Source organism: Triticum dicoccoides, chromosome 3A (genome assembly GCF_002162155.2).
Source record: "Triticum dicoccoides isolate Atlit2015 ecotype Zavitan chromosome 3A, WEW_v2.0, whole genome shotgun sequence".
NCBI lineage: Eukaryota > Viridiplantae > Streptophyta > Magnoliopsida > Poales > Poaceae > Triticum > Triticum dicoccoides.
Genome location: NC_041384.1, coordinates 106626604 through 106650333, shown reverse-complemented (window position 1 = coordinate 106650333; position 23730 = coordinate 106626604). Strand labels below are relative to the sequence as shown.

Here is a 23730-nt window from a genome sequence, read left to right as displayed (position 1 = left end):
CAAAAAACGCGTTTTTTTTCGTTTCCGAAGGCACGGCCGTGACTCTCGCTAAAGCATAACCGTGCCTCTCGCGGAAGAAAAACCGTGACTTTCGCAAAAGGAAAAAAACGCGTTTTTTCGCGCAAAAAGAAAAAAAATTGAATTTTTTTTTATCAAAAAGCTAAGAAAGACTGGGGGAAAACCAAAACATCAAAAAAACCAAAAAAACCGTTTAAAAGGCCGAAAATGCGTAGAAAAAAAAGAAAAAAAATCCGAAAAAAACGCGACACGTAGCGAATGACTGAGAGTGCGCCAAGTGGCGCTGATCATTGCGAGGCTCCCGAAGGAGCGCTCGTTAACTAGTTGCTCCCCGAAGGAGCACTCCTTCTTTAGTTGCTCCCACAGGGGAAGTCCTATTCGGCACCAGGGACGAATTAGAGCAGGAGCGCTCCCATGCCGAGCCGAATAGTAGTCACTCTATCCGTTCGGTACACTCGCTCGTGTTTTTTCTAGTTCACTTTTGTGAAAGAAAAACACTACACCTGCCGGTTACAAAAATTGTCTCTATTTAATATGGATTAGAGGGAGTAATAGATTTGAAATGTTCATGAATTTTCAAAATGTTTGTGACTTAAAAATTTTCATTAATTGAAAAAGTTTGTGAAGTTTCAACATGTACTTGAATTTTATAAAAATTTGTTCAGAAACTTGAAATATAATTTACAAATTTTAAAAAATATTCATAAATATAAAAATCTCCATGAATTTTAAAAATATCCACCAATTGTGAAGAATGTTCATTTTTGTAAAAAGTAAACATGAATGTAAACAAATATTCTTAAAATTTTAAAATGTTCACATATTTGAAGTATTTTTGAAGAAAACTCAAAAACTAATAAGAAAATTGAACAAAAAAAGAAGAACAAAGGACAAAACCGAGTAAGAACACAGAAAAAGAAAAACCATCTAGAAGCTTCACTAGCCCAATGTCTACTCATCAATTCATTGTCTCGTAGCTTTTGTGATCACGCAGCTTTTGTGAAGCTAATCATATCACTTTGGGCCGTGTGGCGAGCAAGAAGAAAGGCGATCTACGAAGATATATTCACTAGCCCAATGTCTACTCATCAGTTCATTGTCTCGTGCCTGAATGATCTCAAGAATGTTGAAACATCGGTGACGGTGTCCTGGACTAGGGGGTACTCACCACGTCATCTCCCGATCTGTTAGATCGGACCGAGGACCCCCATGGCCGTATACTCATGGGCCAGTTCGGACAGCTGCCGCATACATGAAAGATTCTATAAGACTTGGTGATCAAGACAAGGACTCCTCCCCACCAGCGTATTCGTCTAGGACTCTTGTTATCCTAGGCCTCTGGTGCATTATGTAAACCGAGGCCAGGCTAGTCGATAGATCAGATAGATACAATCATACCATAGGCTAGCTTCTAGGGTTTAGCCTCTCCGATCTCGTGGTAAATCTACTCTTGTACTACACATATCATCAATATTAATCAAGCAGGATGTAGGGTTTTACCTCCATCAAGAGGGCCCGAACCTTGGTAAAACATCGTGTCCCCTGCCTCCTGTTATCATCCACCTTAGACGCACAGTTCGGGACCCCCTACCCGAGATCCACCGGTTTTGACACCGACATTGGTGCTTTCATTGAGAGTTCCGCTGTGTGATCAGTAAAAGGATCGATGGCTCGTCTGCAGGTCAACTGCGATGCCGGCATCTTCGTCGCCGGCTCGACTGGTCACCTTGGCTCGACCGAGGACCATGCTCCATCCCCGATCGTCATGTTCGGACGAGGGCCTTCATCAACATCAACTCCGATCTCTACCAAGATCATGGAGGAATCATCCATGGAGCTCGGGGGCTCAACGTCAATATTGCCCTCGGGCGACCGTGCTGTTTTTCCGAACAGCAAACTTGTATCCGCTGCCACCACCTCTTAGAGCATCGCTTTGACGATCCCTTTGGTGGAATTGTGCAGACAGCCATGCAAAATTTCGTCGAGTTCCGATGGAGGAATCTCCGACAATCTATAATATACCGGAGCCCTGTCAAATCTGGACGGGAATCTGGACGAGTTTAGGGCGTGGTCTCCAGAGCCTAGCTCGAAGGTCCTTTGGAAGATCCAACCGTTCATCTACCGTGGAATTCCCATATCTACCACCCCTCCAAATTTCAGCTCGATCCGACGGTTCAAACTCCGGGAACCTTCCGATGAGTGGATCAATTTTCGGATCCGTTTTCTGCACGAATACGGATCCGACCCGAATTCATGTTTCTTTATGAACGTGACATTGGACAACCTTTTTAGAGGAATTCTCTTCTAGGGTATTGTGCGTTGTTTTTAAACACGTGCCCGTAAATTTTTAAGCCTCCCCTGAGGTCGCCTTCATCATCATGCTGGTGTCAAACCAGTCCGGCGATATTGCTCCAAGGCTGCCGACATGCGTTAGACACGTCGTCACTTTGTTGAGCCGAGTTCAACTTCTTCGGATCATCATCTCGGCAAACCAAACAAGAGTCCGGCATCGCGAAGTATAAATCATCACCAACATCGCCGCCCCACGGATTACACGGAGCGGGCATACCGGCATCGCCGCACGGCCACTTCATCAAGTCGGCATCGACCACGTCACGACCTGCGTCGGCAGGGCCGCACTATTGCTTCTTCAAGCTGGTGTCCATCACGCCGACCTACTTCAACTCATCGGCTAACATCGAGGCTTCGACATCTCGGCTGGACCGGGGGCTTTGCCATCTCTTCATCAACCTACTCCGGAGACTTCGGCGTCACTAGCCAACCAGCTCCGTCACGTTAGTTGGACCGAGGGCTTTGCCTCGGGGAGCCAACCTTTGCCAGCATCGCCATACCATCGCTTTATTGCCCATCAGGCAATGGGTGTGTGGATTGAGTCCCAATTTTGGGAATCATCTTTCTTCGGATTACTACAACAAATAAACCAGGTGCTATTAATCCTAGTATTTTTGCTTGTTTGGGTTCATTTTTTCCAAGGAATTATTACTCTGGTTTGTCCATCATATGAACGCGGGTCTCTCAAATGGTGGCCGCATTAACGAGGCCGCATGGTGGTTCGGTCAGTTTCCGTATATAGTCCGGCGAACGCCGCATCCAGAACTCGGACCGACCTGTGAATTCAGGTTTTGCCACACCTTTACCGCATCACGCCGATGCCCTGCATCGACATCGACTTCGGCGTCAGGCCATATTTCTTTTATTACTCACTTTGCATAAATTATTCATTATGCAACGATTTTTCAATTATTATTATTATTACTATTATCTCCGGTTTGCACTATTTTTTATGCACAGGAAAATGATCCGGGTTGGGCAGTATCATCAACTCGACATACTTACATACCACGTCACCTCGGCTCGACGGGGGGCTTCGTCAACACTTCATTACCCCATGCCGAGGACTTCGGCATCACTCTGCCGGCCTGCATTTACCGTGCTATGTCACCACTTTGGAGTGCCGAGCTCTTTGCTCCGCCACCTCGGGACCGACTTGGGGGATGGAACATTTTCCCGCATCAAGCTCGGGCGGTGTCATCAATACCGAACACATTAACCAGCTAAGTTGCCTTCATGCTCAAAGTTTTTTAAAAAAATAACTTCTGTTCGGTTCGGCCAAGCATTATACTTTTTTGGAAAAAAGTTGCTTGTAAAAAATTTCCTTGTCCAAACTTTGTTTGTGACGCACAAATTCAAATACCCCGTTTATTTGGGGGCTTCCTTTATGAAGTTTTTCCTCTTGCATATGAGTATACTTGTACGGCTTCGTTCCTTGTTCGTGTATTACGCCACAATATGCACCATATTGACTTAAGCGATTTGCAAGCTGGGTTGCCTGGCTCTTGTGCTTACCCCTACGTTTCCGATTGTTCGGCTAGGGAGTAAAGGGAGCACCTCTGCGATTGTCACGACCGGGTCCTCCGAGCTCTGACCTCAGACTGGGTGAAGCCGAAAGCTAGCGCTCTTATTGTTTTCAATCATGGTCGGCACACAACGGAACTCATGAGTACAAAAAATCTATTGCACAAGTCTCATAGCAATAACGAGCACCGAAGAAAGGTATCGGTGGGGGTACTATTTTCTTCGAAGATGCTTCTTACACTTCGTCTGTAATATAGCATAAGTTCCCTGAGCGCGCTTTGTCTGTTATAGCCTTATGGCCCGGTTGTCTGGTTATCAGAAACACTGTCGATATTCTCGACAGGTGGAGTACATAACACTTTTCGGTCTCTGACCGAAGAGGGAGAAGCCGACGGTCGGTTAAGACGCGTTTAAAGTTTGGTTGAACAAAGATATGATATAAGTACTTCGGTACATACAATCATTATACATAAAATTCTTTTACCCAAGTCATTTGGGGGCTCTTAAATTTATATGAGTCGTTTTATAATAAGTGTTCTTCTTCGTAGTTGTTGCAAAGTTTTTATTACTATTATTATTCATCACTCCTTTTTTTGACACGAGTGTGTGGTCACTAGCCGGGGAGCCTAATTTCTCTCTCAAAGCCGCTAGAGTTTAGTTTGCTAAACTGGCCTAATGAGAAGTACTCCGCCTTCGGGATAGGAGGTTGAAGCCGTAGGCTGACCCGCTTGGAGTCTTGAGATAGGATGTGTCATGTTAAAGCACGACAGAAGCACTCTTTTTTTCTAAGACCAATTTTCGGATTGGCACCGAACACTTGATTTTGTTCGGACGTCATGTTTTTACTGACGTTTTTTGGTTTTCCAAGCTTTTGGCACTTTTAAACTATTCGTGTCTTTTCAGCACAAGTCTTGCAGTGCAACGCCGGACACCTTTAGAGATTCGGCAAAAACATTCTCGGATATTGCTATATATGCATCGGTTTTGAATTGTGTCTTCAGTCAATAGTTGGGTTGCCCGGCTCCTGCACTTGCTTCCTACGTTCCGCTTTGTTCGGCTAGGCGTGCAAAGGGAGAACCACTGCGATTGTGCTTCCAGCTTACATGGTTAAGCACCTCAGTGGAGAAAGCCGAAAACTGACGGTCACAATAAGCGTAAACTGGTCAGCGATCCGATGACTGTGTTAAATGACGAGCCATTCAGAACAATGGCCGAAGTGTTTACGGCTTGACCTCGACTGTCGCCGAACACTACCTGGGGCTAGTAACTAGCCTCCCAAACTAAATTCTCAATATTTTGCTCTTACATTAGAGCTGAGGTTTCATGATCATGCTTAGCATGACAACCCAAAGAATGGAACCGATAGCGGGACTATTTTCTTTGGAAGACATTTCTTATGTTAAACAGTAATATAACACATCTCTCTGCGTACCTTTGTTTATAAAACCGTATGGCCAGATTGCCTTGTTTGTCGTAAATCATTGCCCTCATAAAGGCTTTATAAAGTAGGACAAACACTCCTCGGCTACTGGCCGAGGAGGTGGAAGCCGATGGTCGGTCAACAAAGTTTTGTACAATGCGGATCCGAGCATTAATGACATAAAGTACTTGGATACATAGAGTCATTACACATAATTTGTAATTTTACTATGGATATTGATCCTTAATTCGATCACCCGTGCCCGCATTAAGGCTCGGGGGCTACTGAGTTTCGGACTTATTATTTACAAATATTAAAGGGGCACATCGATCCCCTGATCTGGTGTTGCCACCCGACCAGTGTCTCGGGGGCTACTGCATTGCCTATCCAATGCAGAAAATTTTAAGTGCAATACAATTTCCGAGGAGATTTTGATCCTCAGGTTGGTCGGCCGCACCCAACCTGAGTCTCGAGGACTGAGCACGCCGCTTTTTGTGTCCCGAAGTATCCTGCCGAGCTAGGACTTGATCCTCAGGCCGATTTACAAATCAACATGAGTCTCAGCGGCTACTGGGATTAGCGGTCTTACGTCATCCTTCAGGTGCATCTCGGGTTTTAAACCGATACACACCTTGAGGGCTACTGGCTATATATCTCGGCAGAGAATAAATTGCACCAATCAAAAATATTGACAAAAATCGGCCCACATTCGGGGTGGTGCACCACCTTGGAAGCAGTCCGGCATAAAGCTTGGGCACTAGTGGCTGGCTCCATAGAGGGCATTTCCGGCATTAAGCTCGGCTAAACTCCTTCAAACTTCTTTGAACCAAGGTGATTTACAACACCTCGGATACAGTCCAGCGTTGGAGCTCGGATACAGTCTGGCGTTGGAGCTTGGATACATAGTCTGGTGTTGGAGCTCGGATACATTCCGGCGTTAGAGCTCGGAAGCGGTCCGGTGTTGGTGCTTGGCTGCAAAAGATACCTCGAATGCAGTCCGGCGTTGGAGCTCGGACGCAAGAGGACGCTGCCGCCCGGGAACAATTTCAAACCTGAGGTGTGGCATAAAAATAACAAGGCATTGATAAAGGCCGGAAACTGACAGGGGCTCCTCGGATACCCGACGTATAAACTCGTTGAATGCATTTCGGCGATCCTCAAGATCGAAGATGAGAAGATTTGTCGAACCAGTTTTCAAGACCGACGACCGAAGATGAAGAATAGTTCGGAAGAATCGAAGAGCGTCCCTAACTTGAAGACCGGTTCAGGGGGCTACTGACGGTGTCCTGGACTAGGGGGTACTCACCACGTCATCTCCTGATCTGTTAGATTGGGCCGAGGACCCCCATGGCCGTATACTCATGGGCCAGTTCGGACAGCTGCCGCATACATGGAAGATTCTATAAGACTCGGTGATCAAGACAAGGACTCCTCCCCATCGGCGTATTCGGCTAGGACTCTTGTTATCCTAGGCCTTTGGTGCATTATATAAACCGAGGCCAGGCTAGTCGATAAATCAGATAGATACAATCATACCATAGGCTAGCTTCTAGGGTTTAGCCTCTCCGATCTCGTGGTAGATCTACTCTTGTACTACCCATATCATCAATATTAATCAAGCAGGACGTAGGGTTTTACCTCTATCAAGAGGGTCCGAACCTGGGTAAAACATCGTGTCCCCTGCCTCCTGTTACCATCCGCCTTAGACGCACAGTTCGGGACCCCCTACCCGAGATCCGCCGGTTTTGACACCGACAATCGGGAAGGGCGGCAACTGTCCAACCTACTTCTAGGCCAACACAGTGGCTTCGCCCTCCGGCGAGTCTAGCAAAAATTAATGTTGATGCGGCGAAAAGAGGTAATCAGGGAAGGGGTGTTGTAGCTGCAGTTTGCCGGGATCAGAACGGTCTCTTTTGGAGGGCCTCGGCAATCGGTTTCAGCGGAATTGGTGATCCCACGACACTGGAGGCGATGGCAGTTCGAGAGGCTCTGGCTCTAGCTCAAGATCTTCATGAACAAAAAATACATGTTGCTTCTGATTGCAAGGTGGTGGTGGACGACATCAAGCAACAGTGTTTGGCAAGCTATGGTGCGATAGTACATGAAATAATAGAGTCTAGTAGGTCTTTTATTATTTGTAACTTTGTCCATGAGTTTAGTAGCTCAAATTTCGAGGCTCACAATCTCGCGAAGCACGCTCTGAAGTTAGGGGTGGACCGCCATGTTTGGTTAGGGCACCCCGGAAACCTTTTTTTCGTTCATGTAAACATTATGACGTCTTAATAAAGCTTCGTGGGATTGTCTTAAAAAAAATCTAGAAGCTTCACAAAACCAGTTGAAATGAACGTTTACATAGGCCAGCCTTTCTAAAGTGTGTTCGCTGGAGGGGGTATGTGCGAATGCTATTATGTCTTGTGACTAGACTAGCCATCGTCTCGCCTAAAGCTTTCCTGGCGCACGCGTCTGTTTGCTGATGTGTTTGCCCTGTTTTCTTTTGTTTCTTGTTTGGTTTTCTTACTTCTTGTCCAGTTTTCTTTTGATTTCTTTGTTTCGTTATTGTACTTCATTTTTTTGGTTTTTTTCTTTGAGTTTTCTTTGTTTCCTTCATGGTTATTTCAGTTTTTTGTTTCTTTCTCATTTTTCTTCAGTTTTCTTTCTTTCTTGCTTTTCAAAAGTTCTTTTGTTTTCCTTTCTTTCTTTATAGGTACTCACCGTTTTCCTTTCCTTTGCACTTGTTACTTCTGTTTTTCTTTTTTCTTTGGTTTTCTTCGTCTCTTTTTTGATTTTCTATGGTTTTTGTGTTCTCCTTTGTCTCTTTTGGTTTTCATTCTATTTTTGGCATACGTCGAGAATGTCTTTCTAATATATGTTCAATATTTTTTAAATACATGTTTACCAATTTTTAAATACACGGTCCACTTTTTTATATACACATTTTTAACATGTTCCAAATGCTTGATTAGTATGTATTTTTCAAATAGTGGATTAACATTTTTTTAATATGTGTTCAAAAAAATTATACACATTTTAACATTTTCAAGTGCTTGATTAACATTTTTCTAATACATGGGCACATTTTTTCTATACTCATTTAACATTTTCCAAATGCCTGATACTTTTTTTAAATGCAAGATTAATATTTTTTAATACATGGCCAACATAAAAACGATACTAAATAAAAATTCATAGATAAAAAAGGATACATAGATATTTTACATAGTTTCACAGCATAGATAGATAAAACTACGGTCCAACGACATAAAAAAACTACTAGATAGTGCAATGCAACTACAACCTACTCCCAGTCGTCATCATTGTCATCCTCGCTCGTCTGATCCGAGGTATCGAGCCACATGTCGTCCTAACGAGGATCATTATCCGTAAAGATCGACTATCCACCATTTTTAACGATATCGCACTGCGATAACGCCAGGGCCTTCCGCCGACGCCTGTCCAACCGTTCCTCGCGGCGCTTTGCCGTCTACTTCGCTCAGTAGGCTTGCTCGTCAGTGGCGTCCTCCGGGTGGCGCCGGCGCCACTCCGCCATGGCCCGATCGTCCTCCTCGGCGATGAAGAGGCGGCGCTACCGCCGAGCGTGCTCCGCACGGTCCTGGTCCGTGATAAGACGAGGCGGAGGGGCTACGTCCTGCGCCTGCTGGCGCGTGTGGACGTCCTGAAGGTTCATCTGCGCGAGCGGCCTGTCTAGGCGCCACGCCACCGCGCCGTACGCGCGGGCGGCCTCGTGCGCAGTCTGGAAGGTGCCGAGGCCGAGCCGGACATCGTCGGACCGGATCTCGGCGTAGTACGAGCCATTGGGGTACTGACGGACGCCGCGGTAGCCCGACGCTCTTCGGCGGCGCGGCGGCATGGTAGCGCGCCGGTGGCGGGGCGCTGGAGCGGCGAGGAAGCAACGAGTAAGCGGGGGAGGCGCGTGTGGCAGCGGAAGAGGAAGAGGAGGTGTGGAATAGCCGCGTGGCGAGCGCCGCAATTTAAAGGCGCGCCGGAAGCGGTGCGCCAAAAATAGCGCGAGAGCTGCCGCCTTTTTTCGCGCGCGCTAGTTTCCCGTCACCGTTGGAGTGCGCGAAAACATCCCGCGTACGCTAAAGTCTCAATTTACCGCGCGCGCGTCTTTTGGCACAGCCGTTGGAGATGCTCTAACTTGTTAACTTAAAGTGCGCCGGTGACATAATATTTCTAGTAGGGAGAACAATGCTCTCAGGAGGGAGAACATCGCATAGTGCCGCCGCTGCGGAGTCCACAACGAGCAAAGATCTTCACCGGAAACCCCAGACACGAAGATGCGCCCGCAGGCGTCAAACCGTCGTCAGCGCCAAAGCGCACGAGTCACCATGAGGCCTAAAAAACTTAAAACTCACAATGACTTAACAATCCTCCGTTCTTGTTTGCATTGCATGCATGCATATCTTGCTGCCATTTGGCGTACACTCTATACAGCAGCAGAAACATGTGCGTGATGCGAGCGATACTAATCCTGCTCAAACCATTCCTTACCCAAACGTACGTGCTCAACAGAAACGTGCACGTGCCCTAAACCCCGGCTCGCCGCACGGCCGTCACGACGAACACATGAGCTATATTGATTTGCCGGCCAAACTCGATCGACAACGTGTAAGACGTGCTGTTCCATCCCGGGATACTCTGATCATGACATGTCACGTAAACGCAAGTACGTGTGTACCAGTTCATCAGCTCTATCACCTCTCTGCCTCGGCTTGGCGCCAAAAACAAAAACCCTTTCTGGCACGTAGCTAGCTTTATCCAGGGGATGATGATGGGACCCCTCGTACCTAAACATTTACCGCGGCTCGAGGGACGCGTTGAAGAGACAAGGCCTGGTTGCACCGGTCGAAATGACTCGAGGTATATCTTCGCCGACTCGATCGAGCTTGGCGTGACACCGCAGGAATAAGCGCGTGCTTGTCCGACCAGCACGGTAAACCCAGACACGACGCAATGTAGACATGCTTTAGCACAATCCTTTTTTCACGCGGTACAATCAATCAAATATGCTTGTACAGTAATTTGAACTGAAATCACGACAAATAATTTGAAACGGAGGGAGTATATACGTACAAGAAATCTAACCATCTAAGCTAGGCTGAGCTCTGTTAGACCCGGCCGATGAGGGAGGAGGGAGGACGGAAGGCGAGGAAGAGGCCACGTCGCCGGATCAACTCTTTCGATCGCCTCGTGGACTTCGCACCGAACCGTGTCGATCGCCTGCCCCCCTCGCGCGCGGCGAAAACCTAGCATGTGCCTGCCGACTCGCCGCCCCGGAACGGAAAGAACCCGAGGGAGATGAGCGCCTCCGTACGCGCTGCCACCGGCGCGCGCACGTTCCTGTTCCTCCCCGCCACACCGCCGAGGGAGCACACGTCGCGGTCCGGCCGGCACGGGGCTTGCACCAACCCGGGGCGGCCGCCTCGGCCTAGCGGCCAGCCTCGCCACATCCATGCAAGCGCCAACTGTACGCACGCGCTCCCTCGCCGGCCGGCCTAATTCTCTGGCGAGTTCGAGTGACCCAGCCTCGCCTCTCATCATGGCAGCACAGCTCCCAACACCCGGAGGACAGATGGGTTTACGCGGGGCCGCGTCCGTGCGTGGCGGAGTCTATATATAGACGTAGCGGGTGTCGCGCTAGCTTGGGCATCGAGAGCGACGAGCAGCACAGGGGACCTAGCTAGCTAGCTTGTTGGTCCGGTGGATCATGGCGGAGAGGGGAGGAGGCGGCGAGGGAACGTCGTCGTCGCCGGGGAAGAAGGCGAGGAAGCCCTACACCATCACCAGGCCCAGGGAGCGGTGGTGCCCCGAGGAGCACGAGCGCTTCCTCGACGCCCTGCTCAGGTGACTGACTGTCCTCTGCGTTTCTGAACAGGCTAGTAAGTCTGGAACTCCGAATCCTCCGCTGAATCTGCTGACCATTTCATGCGGTTTTCCAGGTTCGGCCGCGACTGGAGGAAGATCGAGGAGCACGTCCGCACCAAGACCGCGGTGCAGGTAGCCCCAAGTTCACTGTCCATCTTGCAAATTACACTTGCGTTCTGACGGTTCGACTGTGAAATGAAATGGAACATTGTGCACTGCAGATACGCAGCCACGCCCAGAAGTACTTCCTCAAGGTCCAGAGGCTGGGCCTCGCCGCCGGGCTGCCGCCGCCACAGCACCCGAGCCGCAGGCTCGCCATGTCGCAGCAGCAGATCTCGCCGGCCGACGGGACGGCAGTGCTGCACGGACAGCCGCAACATTGTCCGTCCGGTGCTGTTCAGGGTCCCGTCGGCTGGACCTATCCGGGACAGGGAGTTCTTCCTGCGTCCAATGGCAAGTGACTCTGCCTCCCGTTCTCCGCTTTCTGGGCTCAGAGTTCTGAACTTTCTGATCACTGTGCTTCTTAACTAATCTAACATGGCGGTGTGCTCTGTGTGTTGTTCAGACATGCAGAACTTGGACTGGGCTTGCAGTTCAGGCAGCTCTGCCTGGGTGAGCCATGGAGGTGCAGGGAGCCAGACTCAACCAGCCGCAGCAACACATCCAGGTATCCTTCTGAACCTTTTCCATTTCTACACGCGCACGCACAGAGTTGCAACGAAAACACCATAATCATCATAACTTCGCTTTCATATTTACTTAGGTGGCAGCTCATTCATGGGGGCGCCGAGCTTCGACGATACGGGCATGGACTGGACTGGCACGGGCAGCACAGGCGAAGCGTCGGCGATCGCCGATGCAGAGGATGAGACGATTCCACTTCCCTTGTCCCCTGGTAAGCAAGTCTTCTTTGCTTCACAATGGCCAAGTTTATTCTTTCTGAACTGAATCCTATTTCCATTTCCTGGTGCCGCTCTTGCAGACGACATGCATTTCGCGCGGGTATACCGGTTCATCGGCGACATATTCGACCCGGCCACGCCGTGCCGCATCGAAGCCCACCTGCAGAAACTCAAGGACATGGATGGGATCACTGTGAAGACGGTCAGTGCTTTACTTCCAGTTACTTTTCTTCAGTATGACCATTCGCAATATTCAGTCTCCCCTGCTCTGCTCCTCATATGAACAACCATTCTGATTAAGAAAGATCTGTCACGCCGTGCAGATCCTGCTGGTGCTAAGGAACCTCGAGACCAACCTGACAGCGCCTCAGTTTGAGCCCATCGTGAGTGTCCCTTCTCTGAACTCTCCATCCGTTCTCTGAAAATTGCACTACTGAAGGTAACTGATTCAGTTACCAACTTACCATGTACAATGGCAATTGACATCCATCTGTTGGTGCTTGTTCTGTGGTGTTTGGACAGAGGCGGCTGCTGTCGAGGTATGACCCCGGGCGAGGCCTGTCTGGCCAGCTATAGAGCGTGCGTGCGTGCGTGCGTGCGTGCAACCTGAAAGGAGAAAACTAAACGAGAAAGGAGGTACAGGTGACATGGATGGCAACGGAGAAAGAAAGTTCCACTGAAGAAAGACCAGATATGGGAGGTTGGAATAGAAATATAGAATGGATATTGGTCGGCCAGAGAGATATGACATACAGATGTAGTCTATTAAGAATGGTTGTTTCGAAGATTTTGGATACAGGACTGAGATTAGCATTCGTTCAGAGTTCAGACTGCCTAGTCGTAGCACTGAATTTGTGTGTGTGTGTGTGTGTGTGTGTGTGTGTGTGTGTGTGATGTGCCCACTGGTCGTTGTAGCGTGCTTGTACTTGCATGTGATGTGCTCAGCTTGGAGAAATGTCTTTTACTGATGATAGGAAATATAGGAATTTCTCTCTATAATTTTGGCTTGGCGTTTGGCAAGGCTCCGTGCCTGGACCTGCTCTGTCTCGAGCCATCGGAGTTGGATGTCCTGCCATGTTGGCAAGGAAAAACACCGGGGATGCGCATGATTCTCACGTCGAACTTGTGTTTGTCTGCCGCGCTTGGCTAGCCGTACGTGTGCAGTCCAGCGTGTGCTCTGTGGAGATTTTTTGTAGCAGGGTGTGCTCTGTGGAGGACTTTTTTAGCACACTCCGGAAGATCTGAAGCGGGTTGGGCTTGGCTCTTGAAATGGGGGGTTTATTTTTGTGGGCACAGTTTATTTGCTGGGCCGAATAAGTTAGGGAAGTTTCATCTCGGACTGAATAATGCCAGGGGCCTTAATGAGCTTACTGGTTGATCCTGATAAGCTTGCTCTTTTCCCGCAGCTCCAGGAGCAACTAATCAAGGAGTACTCCTTGAGGAGCCCCCGCAAGGGTTACTCTTGAGCACTAAAACGCGTTTAAAAAAAATATAAGAGGTACAGATTTGCTTCCATGAGAGGCACAGTCATGCCTCTCCGAAAAGGGAAAACCGCGTTTTTCTTCCTTCCACGAGTGGGACAAACTGACTTCTCGTGGAGGCATGAATTTGCTTCCGCGAGAGGCACAGTCGTGAAACATATTTTTTTAAGTAAAAAAAGAAAAAAATATGTATTTTTTTCTTTCCATGAGAGAAAAAAATACATATTTTTTCTTTCAAAAAAAAGGAAAAGATATGTATTTTTTCCATGAGAGACACAAATTTACTTTTCATGGAGGTACGAATTTGCTTCCGCGAGAGGCACACAGTCGTTCCTCTCGGAAACGAAAAAAATGTGTTTTATTTTCTTTCATGAGATACAGATTTAGTTCTCGTGTAGGCATGAATTTGTTTCCGCGAGAGGCATAGTCGTGCCTCTTGGAAAAAGAAAAAAATATCTTTTCTTTTTTTCTTCCATGAGAGGCACGGATTTACTTCTCGTGGAGGCACGAATTTGCTTACAAGAGAGGCACAGTCGTTCCTCTCAGAAAAAAATGTGTTCTTTTCTTCCATGAGAGACACATATTTACTTCTCGTGTAGGTATGGATTTGCTTCCGCAAGAGGCACAATTATGATTCTCGAAAAAGGAAAAAATATGTTTTCTTTTTTCCTTCCATGAGAGGCACAGATTTACTTCTCATGGAGGCACGAATTTGCTTTCGCGAGAGGCATAGTCGTTCCTCTCGGAAAAGAAAAAAAAAGTTTTTTTCCTTCCGCGAGAGACACAGATTTACTTCTCGTGTAAGCACGGATTTGGTTCTCAATGTTATCAGGAGACGTGGGGACCGAATTATCCTGGTCAAGCTGGTAGCTGAGGACTTGGTTCTCAATGTTATCAGTGCATATGCCCCGCAAGTAGGCCACAATGAGAACACCAAGAGGGAGTTCTGGGAAGGCTTGGAAGACATGGTTAGGAGTGTACCGATTGGTGAGAAGCTCTTCATAGGAGGAGACCTCAATGGCCACGTGGGTACATCTAACACAGGTTTTGAAGGGGCGCATGGGGGCTTTGGCTATGGCATCAGGAATCAAGAAGGAGAAGATGTCTTAAGCTTTGCTCTAGCCTACAACATGATTGTAGCTAACACCCTCTTTAGAAAGAGAGAATCACATCTGGTGACTTTTAGTAGTGGCCAACACTCTAGCCAGATTGATTTCATCCTCTCGAGAAGAGAAGATAGGCGTGCGTGCCTAGACTGTAAGGTGATACCTGGAGAGTGTTGTACCCCAGCATAAGCTGGTGGTTGCTGACTTCCGCTTTCGGATTCGTGTCCAGCGGGGTAAGCGTGCCAAGGTCGCTAGAACGAAGTGGTGGAAGCTCAAGGGGGAGGTAGCTCAGGTGTTTAAGGAGAGGGTATTTAAGGAGGGCCCTTGGGAGGAAGGAGGGGATGCGGACAATGTGTGGATGAAGATGGCGACTTGCATTCGTAAGGTGGCCTCGGAGGAGTTTGGAGTGTCCAGGGGAAGGAGAAGCGAAGATAAGGATACCTGGTGGTGGAATGATGATGTCCAGACGGCGCTTAAAGAGAAGAAAGATTGCTTCAGACGCCTATGCCTGGATAGGAGTGCAGACAACATAGAGAAGTACAAGATGGCGAAGAAGGCCGCAAAGCGAGCTGTTGGTGAAGCAAGGGGTCGGGCATATGAGGACCTCTACCAACGGTTAGGCACGAAGGAAGGTGAAAGGGACATCTATAAGATGGCTAAGATCCGGGAGAGGAAGACGAGGGATATTGGCCAAGTCAAATGCATCAAGGACGGAGCAGGCCAACTCTTGGTGAAGGACGAAGAGATTAAGCATAGATGGCGGGAGTACTTCGACAAGCTGTTCAATGGGGAGAATGAGAGTTCTACCATTGAACTGAATGACTCCTTTGATGAGACCAGCATGCGTTTTATGCGGCGCATCCAGGAGTCTGAGGTGAAGGAGGCTTTAAAAAGGATGAAAGGAGGCAAGGCGATGGGCCCTGATTGTATCCCCATTGAGGTGTGGAAAGGTCTCGGGGACATAGCGATAGTATGGCTAACCAAGCTTTTCAACCTCATTTTTCGGGCAAACAAGATGCCAGAAAAATGGAGACGGAGTATATTAGTACCAATCTTCAAGAACAAGGGAGATGTTCAGAGTTGTACTAATTACCGTGGAATTAAGCTGATGAGCCATACAATGAAGCTATGGGAGAGAGTCATTGAGCACCGCTTAAGAAGAATGACAAGCGTGACCAAAAATCAATTTGGTTTCATGCCTGGGAGGTCGACCATGGAAGCCATTTTCTTGGTACGACAACTTATGGAGAGATATAGGGAGCATAAGAAGGACTTGCATATGGTGTTCATTGACTTGGAGAAGGCCTATGATAAGATACCGCGGAATGTCATGTGGTGGGCCTTGAAGAAACACAAAGTCCCAGCAAAGTACATTACCCTCATCAAGGACATGTACAATAATGTTGTGACAAGTGTTCGAACAAGTGATGTCGACACCAATGACTTCCCGATTAAGATAGGACTGCATCAGGGGTCAGCTTTGAGCCCTTATCTTTTTGCATTGGTGATGGATGAGGTCACAAGGGGTATACAAAGAGATATCCCATGGTGTATGCTCTTTGCGGATGATGTGGTGCTCGTTGACGATAGTCGGACGGGGGTAAATAGGAAGTTAGAGTTATGGAGACAAACCTTGGAATCGAAAGGGTTTAGGCTTAGTAGAACTAAAACCGAGTACATGATGTGCGGTTTCAGTACTACTAGCTGTGAGGAGGAGGAGGTTAGCCTTGATGGCCAGGTGGTACCTCGGAAGGACACCTTTCGGTATTTGGGATCAATGTTGCAGGAGGATGGGGGTATTGATGAAGATGTGAACCATCGAATCAAAGCCGGATGGATGAAGTGGCGCCAAGCTTCTGGCATTCTCTGTGACAAGAGAGTGCCACAAAAGCTAAAAGGCAAGTTCTACAGGACGGCGGTTCGACCCGCAATGTTGTATGGCGCGGAGTGTTGGCTGACTAAAAGGCGACATGTTCAACAGTTAGGTGTGGCGGAGATGCGTATGTTGAGATGGATGTGTGGCCACATGAGGAAGGATCGAGTCCGGAATGATGATATACGAGATAGAGTTGGGGTAGCACCAATTGAGGAGAAGCTTGTCCAACATCGTTTGAGATGGTTTGGGCATATTCAGCGCAGGCCTCCAGAAGCTCCAGTGCATAGCGGACGGCTAAAGCGTGCGGAGAATATCAAGAGAGGGCGGGGGCGACCGATTTTGACATGGGAGGAGTCCGTCAAGAGAGACCTGAAGGATTGGAATATCGACAAAGAGCTAGCTATGGACAGGGGTGCGTGGAAGCTTGCTATCCATGTGCCAGAGCCATGAGTTGGTTGCGAGATCTTATGGGTTTCACCTCTAGCCTACCCCAACTTGCTTGGGACTAAAGGCTTTGTTGTTGTTGTTGTTGTTGTGTAAGCACGGATTTGCTTCAGCGTTGTGCCTCTTGGAAATAAAAAACGTGATTTTTTTTTGCTGCGAGAGGCACAAATTTGGTTCTCCTAAAGGCACATAGATTTGCTTCTGCGCGAGACACAACTTTTTGAAGAGGGAGAAAACTTGCTCCTGATTCGGTTTCTTTTGTCAAAAAAATTTCATCGAAACCTATCAACATGAGATAGTTTTCAAGATTTCGAGGCAAGAAATCCAATGATGAAAATGGTTCGAGATTTGGACGCATGGTTTAATAGATAAAATGTTTTGAATAAATGAATCTACGAATAAAAAACTTCCAGGTTAACATTTGCAAAAAGTACTTCTTAATTGGTGATTTCACGCAGGTCCTAATCCACGAATAGATCGTTATCTAGCGGCCTACCGTGAACCACCGCGTGCTCATCCACACTTTTCTGGGTTGGGGGAGTAGGGCGGGGCAGGCTGCTTGCTGGTTTTTTCTTCCACCGCTTTTGGGAAGGTTCTAGAAATTTTTCGAACCGTTTTTTCTCTGTTTTCACTTTCTTTTTACTTTTCCTCTTTTTGCTATTTTTTACTTTTTCTCCTTATCCTTCCATTTTCATTTTCCTTTTTTATTTTTTAATCTCGTAAACATTTTTATAATTTGCAAACATTTTTTGAAATTCATGAATATTTTCTGAATTTGTGAACAACTTTTGCAACAATTTTCAAATTCCTGAACATTTTCTGAATTCGTGAGCATGTTTTTGAATCAACGAATATTTTATAAATTCATGAACATTTTTGAATTATAAACAATTTTGAAATTCACATATAGTTTTGTTAATTCACACACATTCTTTTAAATGCATGTACATTTTCTGAATTCGTGAACATTTTTGGATCTGGAAAATTATTTTGAGTTGATGAACATTTTTTTGAAATTCATGTACATTTTCTGATTTCATGAAAATATTTTGATTTCATGGACATTTATTGAAATTTCAAAAAACCTTGAACAGTTTTTTGAGATCCCGAACGTTCTTTTTTGAATTTAAGATTGATGAACAATTCTCAAAGTAAAAATAACAGAAAAGAAGATATATTTTTTAAAAAAGGAGCGCCCAGCCCCCACATGGGTCGGCCTTGGGGGTGTATATAGTTTGAGCGAAACATCTCTGGCTCAAATAATAAGTTGATTTGGGAGGATCCGATACCTCATGATAAAAAAAAATGTGGTGGTCATTCCAAAATGTTGTCTTAACTAATATGAAAATGCGTCAGTGGCCGAGGAATCCTAATTGCTCTTTTTATAAAAGAGTTGATGCCAATCATCTTTTTTCTTGGCTATATCATTTTCTGCCTGGGCGGGGAAATTTTATATGTTATGTATTGCTGCCATATGTTGGGGGCCTTGGACTATCTGGAATAAAGTAACCTTTGATGCTCTGTTGTTAGAACTCCACTCGAGATTGTTTTTGCTGCATGTTCTTTTCTTATGTTTGGGCAAGGCTTTTGAAGATTGAAGCTTATGAGGCTATGGAGGGTGCACGAGAGCTGCTATACAGACGACGCGCAACGGACGATCTCTGCCTGACAAAGCATATCAGCTCGTCCATGCAAATCAAAAAAGTGCAGCAAACGGCTGGATTAGCCTTCGTGCAGCTGTGGTGCAGACTTCGTCGTGCACACAACATTTTCTACTTCAAAAGGTGATGCAGACTGCAAAAGTGTTTGCCCGCCAGGGCGCGCGATATGGTGTTCTTCGCATTGTGGATTCTTGAAGTTCTGTGGTTCCTCTTCAAGTTGTTCCCCTGGTGGGTTCATTTTAGGTCTGGCTTACGGTTTGTTGTAAACTGGTTGTTTAGTTTTCGAGATTTCTTGTTGTACTTTTGGTGTGTCCGCCCTTGTGTGGACTCTGCTATGGTGTTGTAGATTATCTGTACTTTGGCGTTATAGCAAATATGCCCGTGCGTTGCAACGGGAGACAAAAAATTATGGCTAACAAAATAAGTACTCCCTCCGTTCGGAATTACTTGTCATAGAAATGGATGTATTTAGAAATTTTTTAGTTTTAGATACATCTATTTCTGTGGCAAGTAATTCGGAACAGAGGGAGTATGACATAATATCCTGATATATGAGTGTATTCTATTTTAACACAGTGGCTCACCATGTTGTCATTTTATGTCCTCATCCTAGCCGATGATGGTCGCGATGTGCACGTGATCACAATGCATTCGACGCGGTAAATCCCAAAGTTATGAGTTTGCCAGTGCATGCCACACTTGTCATTATGTTGCACAAGGGAACGTTTAAAACTTTAAAAATAAATCTCATACCACGAACTACTCTCAACACCAAGATATATAAAGACTTTCCAAAAACTAATCGAATTCTAGACATAAAATACTTTTGAATCAATGAACAATTTTCCAAATCGACAAACATTTTTTTTGAAATTTTTTATTTTCTCAAAAAACATCATGAACATTAGTTTTGATTACAAAAAAATTTAGATGTATGAACCGGTTTCAAACTCATTAACATTTTTTGACTCAACAACCATTTTTTGAATTGATGATATTTTTAGATTTGGGAACAAATTTTTAAAAATCAAATGTTTTATTTTTATTTTTGTGAACATTTTCTAAAATGCCATGGAATTGTTTTTCGGATTCCCGAATATGTTTTGAATACATGATCATTTTTTCAAAATCATGAACATGATTTTATTTCCCAACCAGTTTTCCAAATTGTGATTTTTGTACAACTTTGCGAACAGTTTTGCAAAACCACCAACATTTTTTGAATCTGCAAAAAATTTATGATTTTCTAAATTCGCATATATTTTATGATTTTTCAAACATTTTTTTTTAAACTCGCAGCTTTAAGAATATTAAAACCCGAATTAATTTAAAAAAGAAAGAAAACAGAAAAGACAAATAAGTAAAATGAGAAGAAACAGGGGAGTAAAGCCATGGGCCGGCCCATGAACGCATACATGGATGAGAAAAGAAGGATTAAATTTGTGCAAGCTGGGGATCGAACCCTGCCCTCCTCGGTGAAGGAACGATCGGCCAACCACCCTGCTGCTTGTTGTTCTGCCACTTCTATTCGTCGCGCCCCTATAAATCAGCGAATGAGGTGGCGATTTTTAGTCCCAAAACTTGAATCGTTTTCCACTTACGGGTGGCATTGGTGGGTAATTTTTACCACCTTGAAGGGTAATTTCAATGACGGACGACCAGAAGCGATAGCCGCTTTATTAGTATAATATATAATATATATATATATATATATAGGTAAAGATAAGGTTTCCGCCCCGTGGTAAAGCTAACGATGGCCGCAATTTCTATGTCGTCTACTTCTTGAAGACATCATCGAGTTGAAGCTCGAGACTCCCTCCGCTACCTCCGGAGAAAACCCTAGATCAAACGATCGGATGACGGCGACGCTCTTGTGTCGTTCTCCCTTGAAGGCGTGATCCTTGGAGGTGTGCATTGTCTCGAGGGACCAATGGACGGTTTCAATTGTTGAGCGGCGTTTCATGTGACGCATCGACGTCGTGGAGTCTTGGTGGCGTGGTGCTGCAAGGTCTCAGCGACAGATGCATGATGATGGACGCGCGTAGGGAGGAGGCGTTGCCTGACGCCGTGGGGGCGTCGATGCGCCAGCACCTGCTCTGAAGATGGATCGGTCGAAGATGACGGCGGCGGCCAGTGCGCCGGACCGGTGTGTGCCCAGACTCGGGAAATGGCTTGGTTGGGGCCTCCAGTTTTAGATGGTAGGCTTTGGTGTAAGGTCTGTTTGGTATTCGCTCGGACTTTTGGCACCCCTTCAACAAAAGGATAGGAGTACCGACAGATGTTGCCAAGATGGTGGCTTTAGATTTACTGTCGTATTACTTTGTAATGTCTTTATAAATAATTAATAAAATTATTGCATGCATCGCCCAGATACAGAGACCGGGGGTCATCCTCCTTTTCGGAAAAAAGGTTGTTGTACCGAGTGCTCCAACGGGTTTTCTATCATGTCTTCCTAGGAAGACATGAAAAGGCTGTTGTACCGAGTGCCCCATCATGTCGTCGGAATGGATATCCACCAACGCCGGTTGTAGACTCTTGTTTCGTTTTAAGTTGAAAATATGATCAAAATGTAATCATTTCGTCCGGTTTGTATAAAATCCGTCATGTTTATATGAAACCCGATCGAGTTTGCATGAATTTATCCAGTTTGTTGAAAAAGAGCTTGTAATGTATGCGGTTACCGGTTAGTGTTGGATGGCGGCCTCCCGCATCCATGTCCGTAGTTTGGTCCCCGTCCGCGAATGTATATGGGAGGAAATTTACGGATCGCCATTGAAGATACCCTTAGCCAGTTTTTCTCTCAGGCTGTGTAATTCTGTAAGATACAATGTTCTTTCCGTGGAGAAATTAATGGAAAAGGGCTTGCCTGATTGAAAGAAAAAGTTAGGGAAGTTTCACATCATCCTATCCGTACATACATAAGACAGTAGTCACTCCGTTTTATATTACTTATCGCTGATTTAGGCCCTGTTTGGTTTCAAATAAATCACCAACTTATAATTCGAAAAGTGAAAAAGTAATTTATTTTGCCAAACGAACCCAACTTATAAGTCACCTCAACTTATAAGTCATAAGTTGCTCCACCCCAACTTAAAACTTATAAGTCACATTCTTTTGCATGGGTCCCATCATCTTTACATTAAAAAATATGATGAAAAGGTATGGTCAGGTGACTTATAAGTCAGATGACAACCAAATAGGCATGACTTATAAGTCACTAGTTTTAAGTCAGGTGACTTATTGAAACTAAACAGAATTTTAGCAGGCAGCATTTATTTTGTTTGTGAGCTGTAGACTGTAGTACACTCGGATCATATACACGACACATGACACGGTGCAACAGTATTGCTCGGTACATATAGTACGAGCTGTAGGCTTTATTTTGTACTGGGTCGTCACACACACCACACTCACAGCATCACTACACAGAACCACGAGCTCAGGCGATAAGCTAACGTACGCACACGCGCGTGGCGCGTACGTTGCCCTTTATTTACGTACGTATACATACGGAGCATCCATGGTACGGTTATACTTAGCTAAGGCACGCAGCAGGTGCGTACGTGAGCGCGCGGGCGACCGACCGGCGGCAGCTATCGGCCACTTCACTTCCACTTCCTGCCGCCGTGCTTCCCGCCGCCCATGTGCTTCCCGCCGGAGTAGCCGTGCCCGTGCCCGCCGCCGTGCCCGGTGTGGTACGATCCCATGTGCCCACCTGCAACGCTCACAAACGGTTATCACAAGCACCGCTCGTCATGCATGCATGCAGGGTGTTCGGTTAATTAGTCACGTACCGTGGTGTGGCGCGGGCTGCGCGGGGTAAGCCGCCGGCGCGTAGCCTTGCGCCGGGTAGCCGCCGTACGGGGGGCAAGCCGCGGCGGCGGGCGGAGGGTACCCGTGCTGCCCGTGGCCGCCGTACCCCTGCTGCTGCCCATGGCCGCCGTAGCCGTGCTGCTGCACGTGGCCGCCGTACCCGTGCTGCTGCTGCTGCCCGTGGCTGCCGTAGCCCTGGTCGCAGCCGTGCCCCTGGCCGCCGTACCCGTGGCTTTTGCCGCCGCCGACGAGGCTGGACACGAAGCCCTTCACGCCGCCGTTGTGTCCGCCGTGCATGTCGTGCCCGCCGCCCATGATCACCTCACTTGCTTGCTTTGGCCGATCGAGTAAGTGAAGCAGTGGTATGCGTTGCTTGGCCTCGCTTGTTGATCTGCTCAGTGTGTCGAGGCCTGCATACCCTTTTATACTCGCTTGTTCCGCTGCCCCTTTGGACGTGTGTCGACAGACCGATCGCATATACGCAGGTCGACAGACCGATCGCATATACGCAGGTCGACGGGCCGGCCGCCGAATCTGCACACCTGCACTGATGATATGATATTCTTCTTCCGGCGCCTTCTCCGGCGCGCGGCAGGTCGGGTCAGGTTAGGTCAGTGTGGTGGACGATAAGGTCAGATTCTTATGCTCTCTGTCTGCGTGCCAGGAGTTAAAGGCAACTAAGATTCTATTTTGCTGTATTATTTGACGGTTCATATCATCATATGCATGGGTGCAGTGCCACGGGGACATCTGGCACGACGAACGGCCGTTGGTGCACGTTGCGCCATACTCTCCGTGCGTGTGTGAGCCTTTTGATCAACTCAAGGATCGGAGATCGTCTTCAAAGAACTTCGGCTTAACATCAGGAAATTGCGTGCGTAAGATTGGTGTGACGCCCGAATAATTAAGTTACAATAACCCTCTGAAAATGATGCTACGTCACCTCGGCCAGTGTTGATAATCTACGTTAATTCAAAATTGGTTTAACATTCAAATTCAAAATATGGCCAACAACAAAGTTTAAAAACATGAAAACAAAAATGTTCGGACTGTGCCAAATATTACATAGGTAATTATAGTGAATAAAGCACATGTTTAGAAAATACTTAAATGCCCTAAACTAAATAAATAGTAAAGAAAATAAATAAAAGAAAAAAAACACAAAATCAGAAAACAAAACTCAAAAAAAAGGAGCCCCCCACTGGGCCAACTGGCCCAGCTGTCCACCAGGCCGACTAGGCCGGCCC

At 46.7% G+C, this 23730-nt stretch overlaps 2 protein-coding genes across 2 annotated transcripts; one reads left to right on the top strand and one right to left on the bottom strand.

Moving 5' to 3' along the window:
* The first annotated feature begins 11040 nt into the window (after positions 1-11040).
* Positions 11041-13067, top strand: LOC119271335 (protein REVEILLE 8-like). The gene is made up of 8 exons (XM_037553202.1): positions 11041-11179; positions 11275-11332; positions 11422-11653; positions 11766-11867; positions 11964-12095; positions 12183-12304; positions 12426-12485; positions 12625-13067. The coding sequence occupies exons 1-8, from the start codon at positions 11043-11045 to the stop codon at positions 12676-12678; spliced, it is 897 nt and encodes a 298-aa protein (XP_037409099.1). The 5' UTR covers positions 11041-11042; the 3' UTR covers positions 12679-13067.
* Positions 13068-21917: 8850 nt separating this feature from the next.
* Positions 21918-22884, bottom strand: LOC119267419 (glycine-rich cell wall structural protein-like). The gene is made up of 2 exons (XM_037548806.1): positions 22465-22884; positions 21918-22385 (listed from the first exon to the last, which is right to left on the bottom strand). Exons 1-2 carry the CDS (start codon positions 22796-22798, stop codon positions 22276-22278), a joined length of 444 nt encoding a protein of 147 aa, XP_037404703.1. The 5' UTR covers positions 22799-22884; the 3' UTR covers positions 21918-22275.
* Positions 22885-23730: the final 846 nt, after the last annotated feature.

What these genes read in the sequence shown, in the direction of transcription:
- LOC119271335 (XM_037553202.1), top strand. Translation starts at nt 11,043, where the DNA reads ATGGCGGAGAGGGGAGGAGGCGGCGAGGGAACGTCGTCGTCGCCGGGG. An exon ending in GCACCAAGACCGCGGTGCAG is followed by an intron (nt 11,333 to 11,421) that starts GTAGCCCCAAGT and finishes TGTGCACTGCAG; the next exon opens with ATACGCAGCCACGCCCAGAA. An exon ending in CGCCTCAGTTTGAGCCCATC is followed by an intron (nt 12,486 to 12,624) that starts GTGAGTGTCCCT and finishes GTGTTTGGACAG; the next exon opens with AGGCGGCTGCTGTCGAGGTA.
- LOC119267419 (XM_037548806.1), bottom strand. Translation starts at nt 22,798, where the DNA reads ATGGGCGGCGGGCACGACATGCACGGCGGACACAACGGCGGCGTGAAG. An exon ending in GCAGCCCGCGCCACACCACG is followed by an intron (nt 22,386 to 22,464) that starts GTACGTGACTAA and finishes TGAGCGTTGCAG; the next exon opens with GTGGGCACATGGGATCGTAC.